General features: G+C 45.9%; 1 protein-coding gene, 1 long non-coding RNA gene and 1 pseudogene across 3 annotated transcripts in view; 1 reads left to right on the top strand and 2 right to left on the bottom strand.

The window, feature by feature from the left end:
• Positions 1-1,726: 1,726 nt before the first annotated feature.
• On the bottom strand, positions 1,727-10,983 carry LOC142557792 (uncharacterized). Its single transcript, XR_012822844.1, has 3 exons — positions 10,841-10,983; positions 7,544-7,712; positions 1,727-1,838 (listed from the first exon to the last, which is right to left on the bottom strand). It is a non-coding gene; the product is annotated as an uncharacterized LOC142557792 (long non-coding RNA).
• On the bottom strand, positions 6,145-7,338 carry LOC142557914 (uncharacterized; annotated as a pseudogene).
• Positions 10,984-11,446: 463 nt separating the features above from the next.
• The window catches only part of LOC142557789 (copine-8-like), a 69,041-nt gene continuing 61,790 nt past the window's right edge, over positions 11,447-18,697 (top strand). Inside the window, exons 1-4 of one of the 2 annotated variants that reach the window (XM_075669907.1) lie at positions 11,447-11,761; positions 18,263-18,350; positions 18,416-18,519; positions 18,577-18,616. In XM_075669907.1, the coding sequence (XP_075526022.1) occupies positions 11,691-11,761; positions 18,263-18,350; positions 18,416-18,519; positions 18,577-18,616 (303 nt within the window). In that variant the 5' untranslated portion in view covers positions 11,447-11,690. Of the gene's footprint in view, positions 11,918-18,262; positions 18,351-18,415; positions 18,520-18,576; positions 18,617-18,697 lie in introns of both variants that reach the window. The other variant, XM_075669908.1, reaches the window with a different exon arrangement.

Genomic DNA, 18,697 nt, shown 5'->3' with positions numbered 1-18,697 from the left:
TATGTCCTCCCCATTTGCCGGTCTGGGTTTTCATTCGCACTTCATTGTCCCAATATTCTTTGCTATCTCGATAATGTTCGAGGGGGACACCTAGGTATAGGTGCCTGGAGTTGCCGCCCATTGCATGTTACAAAAAGTCTCAGGCTTGTATTGCCAATTCCCATGCCAAAAACCAAGACACTTGTTCCAGTTAATAGCACTTCCACTTGCAGTACAAAATTTTACAGCCTCTTGTACAACTGCTTTAACACTGTCATGGTCCGTACAAAACACTGCTACATCATCAGCATATGCTAAAACTCGAACTTCAGTTTTATGAAAAGTGTAACCCCGGATGTTTGGGCTCTTCAGCAGCCGCAAACAAAATGGCTCGAGGTAGAGAGCGAAAAGCAGGGGGGATAAAGGGCAGCCTTGTCTCACAGACGACTGCACAGGAATACCATCACTTGACTGCCTATTAATTATCAGCTTCGCTATACAACCATTGTACATCATTTTAACACTTTCTGTAATAACAGATCCAACATTGATATGGTCTAGGATCGAGAACAGAACTTCGTGTACGACTTTATCGAACGCCTTGTGCCGATCTAATTGCAACATGGCCACGCACCCATACATTCCGTCACAGCATTCAAGGACAGTTCTAGCTGTGTGAACCAGGCACGTACCCAGGATTTTCTTTCGGGGGGGAGGCGCCAATCCAAGGTAACTTTTCTATGCAAATGAAAAGAGGAGTGCCTTACGACATGTTTATGTTATTAGGGTTGCACAGTCTGTGGCGCACGCGCATGGCCGTTAGACATGCGGATGTACATGCTCGAAGTACTCGTGAATATTTTATTGAAAGTGTCTGTTACTTAAAAGAAGTCTACGATGCTCAAAATGAAAAACCAGAATGGATTAGATTATTGAACGAGCTTGCTAAACTTGGACGGTTTTAAAACCACGTGTACACCAAAGACTGGTGGCATTTTTACCATTTGTAAAGTGTGTATATTTTGTATGTACCATGAAAACGGTAATAAAGAAAAAAAAAAGAGGGGGGGGGGTACCTTTACTAGTACAATTGTGAATAACGCCCACCATTCGCCATAAAAACGCGTAAACCCACAAAAAAGAAATGAAATAAGGTGTATTTTACAGGTACGCCTGTGCGATACGCCTCTCCTTTACTTGGCAAACAAAGAACCACGCCAAATGGACTTGCGCAGGAAAGAAGCGCAGGAACAACACTGCCAAGAACAAGCAAAGAAGAGAAACTGTAAAATAAAGATTGCTTTAGTAGAATAGAACTTTAAAACCAGTAGTTTGAAACAAAGGCACACGGACCGCGCGGACTTTGAATATTTCGAACTGTCGAATATTTGAAAATCTTTTTAACAAAATTCAGGCACTAATTCGAAATTCCTTTTCAAGCGGTCATTTGAATTTAACTGTCTCTCAAATGCAACAATGTCTCTCAAATGCAACAAATTTCATTAAAATCGGGCCAGGGGTTATCTCAGAAAAACGTTTTTGCGTTTGACGTGTATTTGAATAGGCCGCCTCAGAGTTGGGCCCGAGCTAAAGCTTCCTCCTAAATTGTACCCCACCATAGCAGCGTTTTTTGAATTATCTCTGGAAGAAATATACAGAAATATATATTTGCAGAACAGTCACAGTTCTTTTCAATCCCTCGTTTACTGCTCTGATAAGTTAAGAGCCACAACCGACTCTTATGGCTATTTGGGAAGTTACGTAACGATGCGTGGCCGCCAGTCGCGTACAACCGCGTATGGCACAGGAAGCTGCGACTCTGCACGTACTGCGCCCACCGCCGAAGGTTGGAAAAACACCTGCACAAGCACAGCAGAGAAGTGGCAACGGTAAGCGGCTCGAATGATAACTGTAGAAGCGTCATTCAGAACACACGGAATTGTCCTCCACTTACGGCGGCGTTTTCTCTACTCCCTTTTTAAATAAAAAGATGCTGATCCATGAATATTTTCATAAACAACGTTTGCATTTGTTAATTTTCGCTTTTCCTTCCTGTTTGGCTGTTGCCTTGGCTATCTCCCTTAGTACATCACTTAATTTCTCAAGTCCTTGCGACTCTTGTTTCCAGTTGGCAATATTGCACTTAAAGAGCTGTAGAATTAGGGAAAAACCAGACGAGTTAACAGGTGACAGTCATATTAATTTGCCCATAAGTTTCAAGATTATTACAGGGCTTGATGATGAATGCTATCCCGCATTATTTTATTTCCCACCTTATCTAACCCATATCACGGGTATATGGTTTCGAGAATCTGTCAGCGTCGCGGCGAGCCGTCACTCGAGGAAATATTGAAACAAAAAGAAAAGTTAAACGCAATTGGCGTTTTCTCTGGCCGAAACTCGTTCTACGTGCATACAGACCAGCTGACCACGAACTGAATCCCTTTCCTGGTCCCTGGATCAGTCTACACGAAGAAGGTTGAACTTACGAAGCAACAACGATGGGCGTGACCGTTGAATAGACGGTAACAACTGAATGCATCTCGAGTTAATCGCGCAGGCACAGAACTGATGAGGAAACTGGCCATCACATCCCAGGAGGCGCCGATAACTACCGCCAACCAAAAGGAGTGAAAAAGGCAGCAAAATGTTGACCGCCGAATAACTGTCAAGTCGCAACATTGATTTGGCGGCGCCTTAGGAATGTGTGTGAGAAATGGTGGCGTGAGCGGGGAGTGGGGGGGGGGGGGGTGTATGCGTCTGAATTTCGAGGGGGGGGGGGGGCTCGGGCCCCTCCCCGGGCCCACCCTTGGGTACGTGCTTGGTGTGAACATTGGTAAAGATTGACTTGCCTTTTATGCCGCATGTCTGATGTGGCCCTACAAGTGACTTAATAACACTTTGAAGGCGTCGAGCTAAAATCTTCATGAATATCTTATAGTCCACGTTTGTTAGACTGATGGGACGGTATGATTCAACAGACTGTAACTTAATCGAATCATTCGTTTTAAGAATTAGTACTACTTGGGACGCTCGGAAAAATGGAGGACTTGCTTTCATTTCATAGACTTCGCTAATCAGCCTTTCAAGTGCGACTGCCATTTCTGTTCTAAAGGCTTTACATAGAGATGCACCGAGACCGTCTGGCCCAGGCGACTTGTTTGAACTAAGCTCCAGAATCGCTGATTCAATTTCCTCAGCCGTAATACTGGCTTCTAGAGCGTGCGCAAGATCATCTTCTAACCTCGGCATCAGCGGTAGGAATTCTGTTCGTAATAGTCAGTGTTCGGAGTATTAAGGCTGAAAATATCTGTGTAATGTTCGACGAATGCCTGCTTGATTATTTCTCTTCGATTTGTGATTTCGTTTTGATAGCATATTTCCGTTATCTCTTTCGACAGAGCGTGCCTTTTTTCATCACTGAGCGCGCGTTTGGTATAGGCGTCTATCCGGACCACAGTTTTTCGTTACGCGCCCTTATCACTGCGCCCCGGTACATTTCTTCGTCTATTGCCTCGAGCTTAGTTTTAGTCTCTTTAATTTCTTTTGTGAACAATCCCGGCTCGCAGCACTCCGTACTTAGCATAAAATCTAGGGCACTCTGCAGCTCTTTAAAGGGGTTGGGACACCAAATTTTGAGGCTATAAAAAGCATGTTGTAGGCTGCTTCCGTATGCAAGGACACCCAGAACGAGGTATTGGACGCTGCAAACATTCCAAAATAATTTTAATTCAGCTCCAAAGAGTCATTAAAAACTCCTTCTCGTAGTCGAGACCCATCGCTAGCGCGGCAGTTACTACGTCACAGAGGAGGAACGAAAATATTGACGTCATGGCACACCAGCACAAAAACGTGACGTATGATGAGTAGCGATGAAATGCCGATTACGGAGCCTGCTGAGCCGAGTAGCCGAGCATAGCCTCCACTATGACCGAGCTACAGGCATATAGAAATCCTTTCTTAATGCAAAGAAGGGGTAAGGCGTGCAGACACGGACACAAGAGGAGAGAAGTGGACAACACGAACGCCGCACGCCGGCCCGCGAACGGCAAACTGCGTGCGGCGAGTTGCCCTGCGGACGGGCCTTTACACGTTTGAGTGTAACACTAGCCGGCCGACTCCGAAAGGGACCAGGATATGCGGCGTTCGTGTTGTCTGCTTCTCTCCTCGCATAGTCGCATAGTTCGGCAGCTCGGAGCGGACTCTCCTTCGCTTGGCCTTTCCACATTACCGGCCCGTCCATGTTACCGGCACGGAAACTCGCCGAACGCCGTTCGCCGGCCCCCGTGCGACGGCGGTTTTGCTCGCAAACGGCGAGATTTCCTTGCCGTAGAGAGGACGGGCCCGGGACCCATTTGTGCGGCAGCCGTACGGAGAGGCGGCCAATCAGCGACCGAGGAGTAGTCACTCTGGCATCGACGGCAGCTTCACCGCCTCTGATCGTTCGGCGCCGCCGATATCGTCGCTAGGCCTTTTCCGGTTCACTTCAAAGCTAAAGCTTACGGCGCTTCGGAATGAATCACCGACTCTCACAAGCCGCAATATTTTCTTAACTTTGTTGTCGCTCTTCGCGATAGTTATAATAATCGCGACATGCACTTCGAATCGCCAGTTGTTTACCTCTGCTGGCAGAGCACGCGTATGCGCGAGCAGACGACGCAGCATAGTTTTACGTCACTATTTTTTGTGGCTCACGTGACCAAGCCATGTTGCGTGTCCTCCTCTGTGACGTCATAGCATCTCCCGGAGCCCAGAAACTGAAACCGAAATCGCTCGGTATAATAATGCTATTATTAAATTATTTATCGGATATATATGAATCCCGCTGTGTGTATCGTGCTCCCTGAAGCATGACGCAACGTTTGAATCAACAAACGCATGAACGAAAATTTTGATGTCTCCACCCCTTTAACTCGTTTTTTTTTTTTTTTCGCCGAAGCGCACATGATCTATCAATAGCGGCCATTTTAATGTCACATTTGAACTGCTCCCATACTTGCATAAAACTTCCGGTATTACTTCGCAGCATGTTCACTATATAATCATTGACTTTAGTCACGTACTCTTCATCTTCCAGTAATTTATCATTAAACTTCCACAAGTCCCAATTAAATTTCGCAGCTATTCTCTTCGTACCGATTGTAACCATGACTAAGCAGTGATCACTAAAAGAGACATAGATCGTCTGGTAGTCAGAACATAACAGCGAACATTCGACAGGTACATATATACGGTCCAATCTAGCATGACTGCCTCCCTGAAAGTGAGTGTACATTGCCCGGCCTTCGTGCGTCGATATCAAGCCTACATCTTGAAGGTCGTGCCATTTGGTCGTGCTCACCTACAATTTCGGAAAGTAACTCGGCGCTCCGATCTCGAAAGGAACGGTTTGTTGTCCTATCCTCTGGTCTACAGACGCAATTGAAATCACCAAGCAAGATCACCCGCCTTTCAGTAAGCAGGACAGGCTTCACCAGTCGGAAGAAACTCTCCCTTTCAGCAATTGCATTCGGAGCGTATACACACACAGCTCTCCAAGCCACTCCATCCGATTCAAAATCACACATTACAAGACGCCCACTTTCACACGAGAACACAGTATCAACAGCCCCAATACCATTTCTTGAAAAAATAACGCATCCACCCGCTCTTCCAACAGCATGACATACGCAAACGCTGTATCTGCTACGATAGCCCGCGACCATTCTGTCTGTTTGTTCTTCGTCTTCAATTTTAGTTTCCTGAACCGCGAGCAAATCTATTTCGTTTTCTAGCAGAAGGCGGTTCAGTTGCAGTTGCCTTCTACGCGCCGACAGGCCCCTTACATTAAGCGTAGCAACACGTAGGCTGGACGTGAGGTTGGTAGCCATCTAAGGAAAAGGGAGACGCCGATCAGTCTACTCACACATCAAACAGGGTGAAACCATATCCATTAAGGCGTTTGAGCTTAATACTGACCCGATCAAAGACCGGGCTTCAACCGTTGTGGCAAAAGTAGCTTCCGCTAAGGCGGAGGGAGAGCAGACGCAGTACTGCGTTCCGGTGGCAATTTCGGTTTGGGCTTGAACGGTCCGCGGCGCGTTGAAGGTGCCTTCGGCGGAGGCTCCTCGCCTCGTTCACCGACCGATATCGGTTCCCGATTATCCGAAATCTCGTGAGCCCGCTTCACTGGTACACTTGACGCGGCGGGCATCTCGGTATATCGGCGTCTTCCTGGTTGTCGTCCGGCTGCCCAGTCGTAACCAGGCTTACAGCAGTCACGCTATCCGCTTTTTCCGGAAGGAACGCTGGCTTTGATGCGACGGCCGGCTGGGTTTGGTCCTTACCGGCTTGGCTGGTATCTGCAAGAGGTGCGGGTGCGGTTTCCTCGGATGTTGACTCCTTGATGGCATCATCTCCCCCACTTCCGTGGGTTGCTTCGACCGCGTCTGCTTCATCAATGATGTGTTCGGCCACTTCATCACTTCGTGCCTGGCCCGTAACATTGGGGTAGCTACGCACGCACTGGCTCTCATCGTGGCCGAAACGCCGGCATAGCCCGCAGCGTGGCACCCGACACTCACGGCGTATATGTCCTTTCCCACGGCACCGAAGGCAGAGCGGAGCCCTACCAGGAACATGGACGAGAGCAACGTCCTCACCAACACGCAACTGATGGGGCAAGTCCTCGATGGTAGCACCCACCTTCAGTTTCAGTGTAACCGACCGTGTTGTTGAAGCCTTGTCAACGCAGCCTTTAACCTTCCATTTATCGCGGGTTATTTCAGTCACTTTTCCGAACGCTGCTAATGCCACTCGCACGTCGTCGTCTTGCACACCGTGGAGCAGCCAAAACAGCTTCAGCCTGACGCCTCGGTTGGTCGGGTCAATAACCAAGCAGCGGTGGTCTTTCACATTGAAAGCTTCGGCCTGCAGAATCTTGGCCTTCGCTCCTTCGCTGTTGAAAGTAACGGCCCACAGGTGGTTCATCTGATATGCCCCAAGGGCAACCACATCCGGCAGCAATGACAGACGCGCTAGGGCGTCGCGAAAAATGCTCGACGCGATATGGCCTGGCGGTGACATCACCATGCAAAAATACTGTGTTCAAAACACTCGAACCTGATGGCAGATGCGGGACAACCATTTCATAATCCTGGGCAGGCATTTCAGTGCTCCTGATACCGCGACCCGGCTGGGCCGCTAAAGCCGCTAAAGCCTCTAGTGAATGCGGTGTTGCCTTACAAACGTGCCGTAGAAAGTTATATTGCGGTGTATATCGGTAATATGAGCCTGTAAATTACAGAAGTCGCAGTTAAACGAGTAGCGAAGTATGTTTCCGCTACATTTCTTCTGCGCTTGGCGCGCACGCAGAGCCATCTTGGGGCAAGCACAGAAGAACCCCTCCTCGCAACGTACGGCGCTGCCCCGACAGCTGGCGCGCCACTCGCCCTCTTCTCCCCTTCGTCTCGTTTGAGCGCATTGGGGCCGTGCGGGGACCGGTGCGAGAATGCCCCAATACCCTTGCGTTTAATAAGTTTTCTCGCTCTCTCCCCTTCCAACTTCCAGCATGCGTCACTCGAACCTTCAAGTTTAGGCGACGCGGCTCCTCTTTCCGCTCACAGCACGATTCCTAGGTGCAGCGCCCGATGCGGGACACCTCTGACGTGATCGCTGCGCCGTAGCGCGTCTGGTGGGAAAGCGTCCCCTGCGATGTGTGCCGTGCTGAGGAGTCATGCGTCTGCTTGGTGCTCCTGGAACAAATAATTAGAAAAAAGTTGTGCTGTGGACTTAGAAGGGTTGTACATGAAAACTATGTCTTTGTGTGACTCAAGAGCATGCCGAGCGAACTAGTGGGCGGTGCGAACGGGGTGCGATAACGCGGACACCCCCATTTTTTAAGGCGAAGCTTAAGCGTCCTCCATTTTTTTATTTCTCTAAACTTCAATTCGTCAATTCAAGCAACAGATCGCACAGATAACAGATGTCTTGAATAATTCTCAGTCACGTGTCACCACGAGTGACATCACACTGCGGACACGACTACGTAGGCGCAGGGGCACGACTACGTCACCGTCCGGCTTGGAGCGCGGCGGCCGCGAGAAGAAAAAACAGCGTTTGGTTTAAAATTTCTTATCTTTCCGCGGCGCGTAGCTAATACTTTGCAGACACGATCTTTATCGCGCAATGTATGCTCTGCGCTTGTCAGCTCAAAATGACCAGAACTGGTGAGGGGCCCTTTAAGTTGGGCCACATACAAATTTAAAGTTGGCCTACCCACAGATTTCAACTTGGCTTATCTCCAAATTTAAGTTGGCCGACCCCGAAATTTCAAGGTGACCAACCCCACAAATTTAAGTTGGCTTGCCCGCACATTTCAAGTTGGCTTATCCTCAAGTTGTCGAACCCAGAAATATAAGTTGGCCCACACCCAAGTTTCAAGTTGCCCCCTCCCCCCTACTATAAGCTTCATGTATTTTTTAAGGAGCCCTATGTATCCCTACGGCTACTGTCTTCTTATTTGGGGGGAGGGGTTAAATTGTTTCTTATCGCTTATAAACCTACCAATCATCTACATTTACACTATTGTAATGATTAAATGCAATAAGTTTGCCAATTATGCATTTGTTGTACAGCTACAACGCATTACACTTCTCGCGTGACGGGGCTCGAGCACTCGCTAAAGAATGCTTACGCATTAAAAACGCAATTATTAAATTATGGGGCCTCACGTGCCAAAACCACCATATGATTATTAGTGGAGGACTCTGGAAATTTTGACCATCCGGGGTTCTTTAACGTGCACCTAAGTGTAAGTACACGGGTGTTTCGCCCCCATCGAAATGCGACCACGGTGGCCGGAATTCGATCCCGCAACCTCGTGCTTAGGAGCCACACCATAGTCACTAAGCAACCACGGCGGGCTAAAAACGCGATGCAGACTAGCAGCCCTCATTACCCGCAATGACGCCAATATACTCGCCATTAATTTTTTGAGGGCTTGCATTCATTGTATCTAAGTGACTGATGCACACATCGAAGTAAGCTGGAAAGAAAACTCTATAAGCCGCCATTTCGATTTTCAGTAAAACAGGCAACGCATCTTAAAAATCACGAAAAGTGCGATCGAGAGGCTATATCTTCGCGCATAATTGTTCACAGCGGAAAGAAGAACCTACAGTGTTGCATTTCCGATTGCATAACAGTTGACGTGGGAGATGCTAAGTCCCAGCAGAATATTGAGCATACTGAGGACACCCCTTTTTTTATGCAATGTACAAATTGTCGCAGCAAAAACATTGATGAGCCGGCCGGAGTAAGTTAAAAAAATGAAGCATTGGGGGATGCTTTGATACAAGCAATAAGAAAGACGCCTTATCTTACAAGCAACACTATTCTTTGTCGGAACAAAGCTCCTTCGGCTGATGTGCAGCCACTGCTTTTGCTCAAGCCGTTATGCTTTCTCTGTACTATCATAATAGCCGCATAACCATCTTCAGGCTTCTTGCTGCACTTATATACGCTAAAGCAGGGCATAGCGCTAGCACAACACCACAGGAAACAGCGTGCAACTTCGCTGCGCCGAGCCAGCCGCTAGTTAAGGAGAAAAATGGCGTCAACGAAAAGAAACAAAAAAGAAAAACGCACGATCCGCGCGTTTCCAAGGGCAACGGCAAGGAGACCAATCGTCGTGTAGAAAAACAGGCGCAGAACTGGTTCCCGCGTGGGGACGCGCAAGGGGCGAGGAGGCCGCGCGGCGGCGGCAGAGTTGAAAGAGTTGCGGTACTTTCAAATTATCGAAGGACTTTAGTGACGCGTGGTCGGCACATTGACGTTTATGGAGCCGTATAGTACTGTATTCCAAATCGTTCCAACAGGAAGGATACAATCCACTTGCCGTCGGGGCGTGCTAGGTCGACAAAGTCGACGATTTGTGGGTGCACTATTGCGGTTTGTCATGTTTTTCGGCCCTCCAATGGGAGCGAAGGAGCGCTGCCATCCCAGGTTTCTTTATATGGTCAAGAAGGTCATTCGTCATAACGTGGTCGATAAGATGATAACATGCAGAGCGATCGCCGCGACTGACAACATCATGCGGAAATGGTAATGCACTTTATACCTAGACGAAAGATAACATTCAAAACGACCGCCGCAAGTTTTTTTTTTTTTTAGCGCGCGCGCATTAGGTTGCGCCGGAGGAGTTTTCGGAGTACAGGCGACACACGGACGGACGGACAAATCGGCTGTAAAAATTAAGGTATACAAACATTCACAAGCGCAACCGGCGCAACGAGCTGTCTTTGAAGTGACATCGCTTGGCGACGTCTACAAACCTCCATAGAGCATAGAGAAAGAAATTCAACAAGACAGGACACTCGCCAAAAACTGGCAGCAGAAAACACGTCACGGCTACACTCTTAAGCAAAATTACACCCTTTTGCCACATAACGATAATCGTCATCTGTATTGTCCGAATTTTCTTTCTCTAACGCGGCGAGCCCGGTACTTCCCAGTAACGAACGGCATGCGCGATAGCACGGAGGAAGGAAACTCAGGAGAGGCCCTGACGTCACTCTTTGTGAAGCTAAAGTGAAGCCGGAAGTTGGCGTTGCTCATGGCGTTGCTCCGCCTATAGGGCCAGCTCTCCTCTCTTGTTTACATTTCTCGCGAAACTACGCCGCGCTGCGCGCAACCGTGCTGCTCGGACCCGCGCGCTCCGCAGCAATACTAAACAATCGTTAGCACGTTAGCATGATTCCGCCAAAGAGGGCAAAATTTCCCGCGGATATTCCTTCATCCGTTGCCATTGCCATGGTGCGGTACATTGCGTACAGCGTTGCATGCGCGTTCATTTCACGAACTTTAGTTGCTCCTGTCCCACCTGGCCACAGCAACATCCGGTAGAGCCCGGTCCAGATAACGAAGCGCAACAAAAAACGGAGACCAACGCAAACCTGCCCGCACGGTGCCTTTGCCACGGTACGAAACCTACGGAGCAACACGTGTGAGTACACAGAACATGCACAGAACAATAACAAAGCCGCCATTGTGACCCGAAAGACGGAGCCACTACAGCAAAGAAATAAAAAAACAGCAAAACAAAGGCGAACCTACTACGTCATTTCCTTCACACTTTTCTCCTAGCGCGCGGAGGGGATGGGGCCTCTCCTCAGTTTCCTTCCTCCATGCACACAACGATAATCCGTCTTGATCGAGCGCTGGGTAGGGCACCCTAGCCAGGGAGCAAATAGAAACACGCGACCCTTGCAGCCGGCGTAGCGCGTGCCAGCTAGTGTTCAAAAGGCGCGCCTAGAACCGAAACCGGAAGTTAATTCCATGAGCTTGGTGCGCCACAGTCAATTTGGCCGCTGGGCTATATGTTAATCATTAGAGTTGGCTACAATTATTGCATAGAATAAAGAACCAACTTTTGATTATTGCATGAAACTCTATGCTGTTAACCACAGTAACTCTATGGGCCGCTTTAGGCCGCATTGGTAGCATTGGGCCGCATGCATGATGACGAGTGCGATGGTCTTTTCAATCGATCGGTTTGTTCCATAGTCTTTGTGTGTTCCTGTTGCACTCGTTAGTTTAGCTTTTGGCTGTCTGATGCTGAACGGCTCTTGTGTTCTCGTCGTTTGTGCTGAAGTGAAAACGTGCTGACGATCCACTGAGTGCAAGCTTGGAAGAGCGGCCTAGCTAGGGTGGCTCAAAAAGCGGCGCTTCAAATGGCGGAGCCATTCACTCCAGCAGTTGCCTGCGCGCCCGTAGTCAAAGTCGAAATCAGCGTGTCCTGTAGGTGGGTGCGGCCAACGCCGGAGGCGCTGGTGTGGTAATGCTGTTTGCGGGTTATATATCCGCAGAGTGAGCCCTTGGACATCGAAAATGTGGGCTTGGTCTCTCGGCTGTGTACGTTTGCGTACAGAAACCTCTCAGACGCTTGCCGGAGCCACAGGTGGTTGAAGTGCTCTTGGGCACGACTGCAGTGTACTAGGGCAGATTCCTCGTTGACGTTCCGTAACGGGCGCGGTATTCGCGGGGCGCCTTTTTCGTTGCGGGGTGCCTTCCTCGTCGTGCCGATAGATAAGATTTTTTTCCAAGTACTGCTCCAGGAGGGCACACGTAACCGGCAAACGGATGTCTCAGCAGAGCACATGAAATTATAATAAAGCAGGAGCGGCGCAGGATATCTTCAGGCGCCAGCCAATAATACGAAATGACACGTTGTTACAACCAGTAACTAAAAACTATTAAAGAAATATAATCACGCCCAGGCACCAACTTGTGACGCAGTGCTACCGCGCCCGTGCGAATAGAAAACGCCAGCGCATGACCCCGCGCGTACTCTTTAGATACTGACGTCGCTGTCGTTCTCGCGATCTCGCAAAGTTGCGTAAAGACTCGGGCCTCCTTCCATATCCAACACTATAGCCCTAGGTGTCGTTATGAAATCCCATGCTGCGCGTACGGCCTCCCCAGATGTGTGTTTGACACTCCAAGTACACTCACGAGACCAAAGTGCTATGTGCACGGAGCACCGAGATCTTGCGGGTGCGATAGAGTTTCAGACTACCGGGTCAAATTCCTTAGTCGAGAGTTAGACGGAAGACTTAATTGGTATATACACGATTAATGCAGCAAGGAAAGGATAAGCTTTAGGAAAGTATAATTAAATCCTTTACAATAACCTAACAGTGATGCGGGCAATTGTTTACTTTCATATTATGCAACAAATAATCAGGCACACCCCATATTGGCAGCTAAATCATTAATTAAAGTAAATCAAGGAATCCATGAAATATAATGAGCTATTAACAGATTGCTGTGGTTTAGATATATCTGTGAGGCGACATATTTTCATGTTTTATGTAGACATTATATTTTCATTTGTGCTTAGTGGGATATGCTCATTGTAGTGGAGGGACCAAGAACTGTGTGGTAAATACTGAGTAGTTAAATCATAGAATCTGTTAAATATAATTTGCCATTCCCTTAACAGAATGGTGTGCTTTAGCGATGCCTTTAAGCTGAAATTATTTATGTAGGAAATTAATATAATAATTTAATCATTATCTGCATACTTGATCAGCATAGAAAAGTTGTATACAATGCTGGGCAGTATCGAGAAGGTACATGTCTTTTAGGTACTATCTTAGATACTCTTTGGGTGTCTTAATATTGTATCTGTATCATGACGTGTCTGGCAAGACATGTATCAGTATCTGTATTTCCGATACATGAAAGAATGTATTGTGTATCTTAAGATGCAAGAGGTTGGGGGGGGGGCAGGGGGTCTATCGCAGCGTCACCGTGTGAAGCTACAAACATTGGCTGAACTCCGCCCCTCAAGCTGATACTGCTGCCACTAAGCCACCTGAATATAACTAAGGGCAGCGACATTCTTTTATCTTTACGTCAGAGCCCTCCAGTGAGGGCAGGCAGAAAAACTCCACAAGGTAAAACTCCACAGCAGTATTTACGCCATCGTGCAGAGGCTTCTTATTGATGGTCTTGTAATTAGATGGCAACCTGCTAGTTGGCTGGCAAACAGAACAGCGACTCCCATAAATTGTAAAAGTGATGAGCAAAAACTGCTGACAGCACAGGGTATAAAGAGCTTTCATGTCAAGCAGCTAAAGCAACCCCAATAAGTTGTTTCGGAATGAAAATATTATATTTTGAGCAAGACAAACATTTTGAGATACTAACAGACATTTCATTCAAATGAAACTAGGTTGGTCGGAGTTATGAAATTTTCAAGCAAACATTTCTGTACATACGCATTTGCTGCGACATTATACCAGAGCTATAAGAAATTTGCGAATGTATCGAAGTATCTTACGATACAAGTGGAAAGCACTGTATCGGATACAATAATTGCTGCGCTATGTTGTATCTGTGTCTCAAATACTTGTTGCTCGAGTATCCTGTATTGAATCATGATACAATTGCAAAGTATCTTTGCCCAGCCCTGGTTGTATAAGCCACTTCGCTGATAGTTTCATAACATTCACATATATATATCCACAAACGTATCTGCTAAGATAGTGACCGACCCAACAGCACACAGCAGCCAGGCAGCCATGCAAAACCCGAGAAAGTAGGCAAAGAAAGCACCACTTTAAAATTAATCCCTGCATGGCTTTTATTCTGAGTACAACCACTATACACTCATGAAATCTAAGTTGTGTAATACTGGCAAAAGCATTGTCTAAAAGCTAAAGGAGGAGGTGAACATACTTCTAGCAAGAATGTTCCTTTCACCAGTGGTATTGTACCAGTGGCAGAAGCTCAGTATTTGGTCCCGGTTGTGTACGAAGTGGATACTAAAGGTTACTTGTTGGCAAGTGCCCGTGCCTACTCTTCTTTCTAATGCAAGCGCTTAGTATAATACGCTAACATCATACTGACTTCCCCCCTCAGCACATACGCACATCTTTCTTTTTATGTGGAATATCAGTTTTATAAAAACTACACTCACCAGAAATTGCCCACTTCTGCAAAACCTCTCTTATTCTTGCCTACTTGTAGCTATGTTCTTCAAAAAAAAAAAAAAAGAAAAGGGACCTGCCTGCTAAGGGTGGAGGGAAGGGGAACATTTTGCTGCAGGCACCTTTACTGTCTCACTGAATGCAGGCACCTGTGCCCATAGCTTGTAAGAATTATTTTCTTACAAATTTAAACATTAATTAGTATCTGTCCTGCTGAGTGGCTAATTCTGATGATAGCAAGGATGCAGTTTTGTACTTGCCAGTGATGAAAGGCAAAAAAGAAAAAAAGAAAAGAAAATTGTCACAATAAACGGCTACAAAGGTAGTTTTGTAGCTTTGTGCTACAGTCAGGTGGATGGCTATTTCCGTTTCTGTATTGGGCACCTGAACTGCCTTGCATAGGAAGGGGGAATTGCTGACCCCCCTGGGTGATATCTCTCTCCCAAGCATTGATGAACAATGATTCTTCGCTCTAATGAGAACTGGTTTGAGCAGAACATGGCTTATGGTCATGTGCTGAATAATTTGCAATGTAATGTGATGCTGGTGCCATGATACTGCTTAAGAACAGATTTTCAAAACCACTGATGTCACCCTTACAGCGAGGCCTCATATATATGATGATCTTGATTAGGTGATGAATGAATATCTTTCTGAGCTGCCATTGGCAAACATTAGTGAAACATCCTTTCACATATAATTTAGTGTTGTATTTTGGCACAGCGTGACAAAAGACCACATACATTGCTTGCTCGGTATACTAAACTCCTCTATCAAGGAATCTGAGTTAAAGTGGATGTCATGATGCCTGATGAGACTTCATTTGTATGCAGCAGTAAACAGCAGCCTTGGGTGCATCCTAGATTCAAAGACAAGCTGCAGCAACATGCATGTGACAACAACAGATCACAGACGAGAAGGAAGGGGATTAACCGAGGGCCCCTCGGTTAATCCCCTTCCTTCTCGTTTATTACATAACGAGGGTCTTGAATCTGGCAACATTGATGCCTTCAGGTAGCATGTGTGGGTTTATTGACCAGTCGCCTTCACCCAAAAAGATCACATTCTCGTGACGTCTGCGGAAGAATGGACGTTTCACTTCTGCTGCCAATGTGTGAGTGGTGGCCCTGGCTAGCCCTCCCAGGGTTCTAATAGGAAACATGAATACCCAAGAAAGTGGCTGGGGAAACGGTGCTGCGGTAGCTCAATTGGTAGAGCATCGCACGCGAAGTGCGAAGGTTGTGGGTTCGGTCCCCACCTGCAGCAAGTTGTCTTTTCATCCACTTTAATTTCCATTAATTTATCGTTTCTTCATTTCATTCATTAAGCACAAGTAATTTTCCCTATGTTTTTCTTGGTGTCAGTGTTTGTTGGGGGGGGGGGGGGGCTTCTTATGAAACAACAGATCATGTGTTACTGCTGTCCTTTTGCCATATCAAATACATTATCTGGGGATGTTACTGTCAGAAATCAGGTTCAACACAAACTTATGACACTGAGCATGAGGTCGCGGGATTGAATCCTGGCCACGGCGGCCGCATTTTGATGGGGGCGAAATGCGAAAACACCCATGTACTTAGATTTAGGTGCACGTTAAAGAACCCCAGGTGGTCGAAATTTCCAGAGTCCCCCACTACGGCGTGTCTCATAATCATAAAGTGGTTTTGGCACGTAAAACCCCTTAATTAATAATTAAACTTATGGCACATAGTTGTAATTGCATTTTGCCACAGCGATAATTTCTTCACAATGTAGAAGTGATGAAATATTAAAAAGCAGCAGGAAGCACTGCTATTTTAGTATTTTGTGCCATAAAATATGATGGCCAGTTAATTCTCTCCACGGAAGAGAGGAATAGAAAAAGAAAGCATAGTGGATGATGTGCACAGAGGAGAAGTGCATCAGTAGTACTTCAATGCACATAATGCTTGTGCATTATGTTAAATCCGAACTGCTTAACAAAACTACTTGGCCAAATCACAGAAAAAAAAGTTTTCAGAGGAACTAAGGCTTGGAAATAAAAGGAAGTTAGTACTATTGCAGATTCCGCTGAATTGAGGTTTGCTGTATCGAAGTTTAGGTTGACAAGTGTGCACAGTGACTAAAAAGCAAACAATTAGATATGTTAATTGCACACACTGGCATGAATACTGAAAAAAATGCTGTGTGTGTGTGTAAATCATTATACTATACCATAAAATTTGTACTCTAGGGAGGGCTGGCAGGAAAAGAAAGACAAAAACTTATTTTCTTGCTATTCTCACATGTATCTATATGTTACAAACAATTGCTGAAATGGGTTTCGATCTGGTAATTATTTCCACTCAAGTCGTCGCTAGAAATTTTTTAGTAATGGAATTTTCAAGTTAAATATGAATGTTTAGAAAATTTTTGCTTTGAACATTGAATAAAATTCTAAATATTTGCTTAAAGAAAGATAGAACACACCAATTCGGAGCAAACATAGCGAAGATCATTAAATAATGTTTCATTTATATTGATGTAAAATGGCCTCAGTTATTCAACGCGGAAAAAAAAAAACAAATTGTGCAGCAACCATCGATGATGATTGTCATTGTAAGCGGATAGCCAGATGCCTCAAGAAAGCTATTCGCTTTATTAAAGGAATGGTGTGCTTGATGACATTATATTTGTTGCAGTGAAGATATTGGGGTAGCGTTTGTTGTTTGATTGCGTAATTGCGCATAGGACAGAGCTGTTAACCAGAACATCTCCCGTGGTAGTATAGTGGCACCTACCATGAAAACAGGTGAAAAAGCCAAAGAAGGCTTTTCATTTTAAAACATTATTGATCAAGCAACAGAAAAAGTGCCACTCTATGTTCTACTTCTGAAAACATTGCCTTTCTGTTGTTGTCTCTGTATTTCCAGTGGATATGGATTAACAACACACGCACATGGGGCAGCTTCACATTTTTTTTTTCGCATAATACACATTATCAGTCGTTTTTATCCCATGTTATTTAGCTTAGCAAAAAATTATTGAATTGAATACACCTCGAATAATGTAGAGTGTTATAAAATTTCGAAAATTAACATATACTTCTGTTTCACACCATTGCTTGTGACAGGTTATAATGTAGGTAGGATCCAGGTTGGGGCAAATGATGAAGTGCAAAAAAGGATAGAATCACTGCATTATTCCAACTCTGCTGCACACTATACTATTCGGGTTCTGTGCACTCTCACAGTGTTTGAATAAACAAATCTGTGCTGTCTTAATGCATGACATCAACGCCTGTTGAAATCGGCAGAGATTAATGCGAGGACGACGGATGGGAAGCATTTAGCCACATACAAGCACTGATCGCCTGGAGACATCATGGCAAAGGCAGGAGATGGGATCCACAGGTCTTTGGGTACAGTGGTAATACTGCTGAAGGGCGTTGCTGAGGACGGAGGGGATGGTATTTGCTTGCTGAATGAATTAAACCAGTGCATCTAGCATTTTCCCATGTAATTGACTTGATTAAGTTGGCCAAGGGTCCTGTGATGGATTGGCAATGAGTGCCACACATACTCATAGGAAATGCTGTGTGTTCGGTCATATGCGGCTTCTGCTGCCATTTGAACAGATGACCAGAGCCAGATTCTTTGAGAAATGAGTGTGTTAATAATTCATAATATACTACATATGTTTTATAAGGTCACTTTTTTTTTAATAGCTGTAATATGACTTTTTTGAACGTGAGTGTTGATTCAGCAGAAAGTGTGCGAGTCTTTGGACATGAATGTGTTCATGTTTGGCCAGTGTGTGCACATGTGCTTGTGCATTAATTTGTCTTGCAGGCAACTCAAGTTGAAGGATGTTTTTTCCAAGTCAGACCCTATGTGTGTTTTGTTTATGCGCACTTGCAACACTGACCAGTGGTGGGAGGTAAGCCTTCAACTAGTAGCAGTGACATTTTTTTTTTTTTTAACTCTGGCTCATTCTGCTTTCAGGTGGGGCGCACAGAAATGATACGTGACTGTCTTGACCCTGACTTTGTGACAAAGTTCATAGTGGACTATTACTTTGAGGAGCGTCAGCAGCTTATGTTTAAAGTGTAAGATATCATAAGTGCGTTTTTGAAACTTGACTTATTCTTTCTTTTGTCATATAGGTATGATGTTGACAGCAAGAGCATAGACCTTCGAAGTCATGTGAGTATTTGTGATGAGGCTGGAACATGTGTTTAGATTTGTTCATGACTAGCAGCTAGCAAAGGATGCTCATAGCACGGA

Source organism: Dermacentor variabilis, chromosome 9 (genome assembly GCF_050947875.1).
Source record: "Dermacentor variabilis isolate Ectoservices chromosome 9, ASM5094787v1, whole genome shotgun sequence".
NCBI classification, from domain to species: domain Eukaryota; kingdom Metazoa; phylum Arthropoda; class Arachnida; order Ixodida; family Ixodidae; genus Dermacentor; species Dermacentor variabilis.
This window is presented reverse-complemented; position numbering and strand designations above follow the sequence as displayed.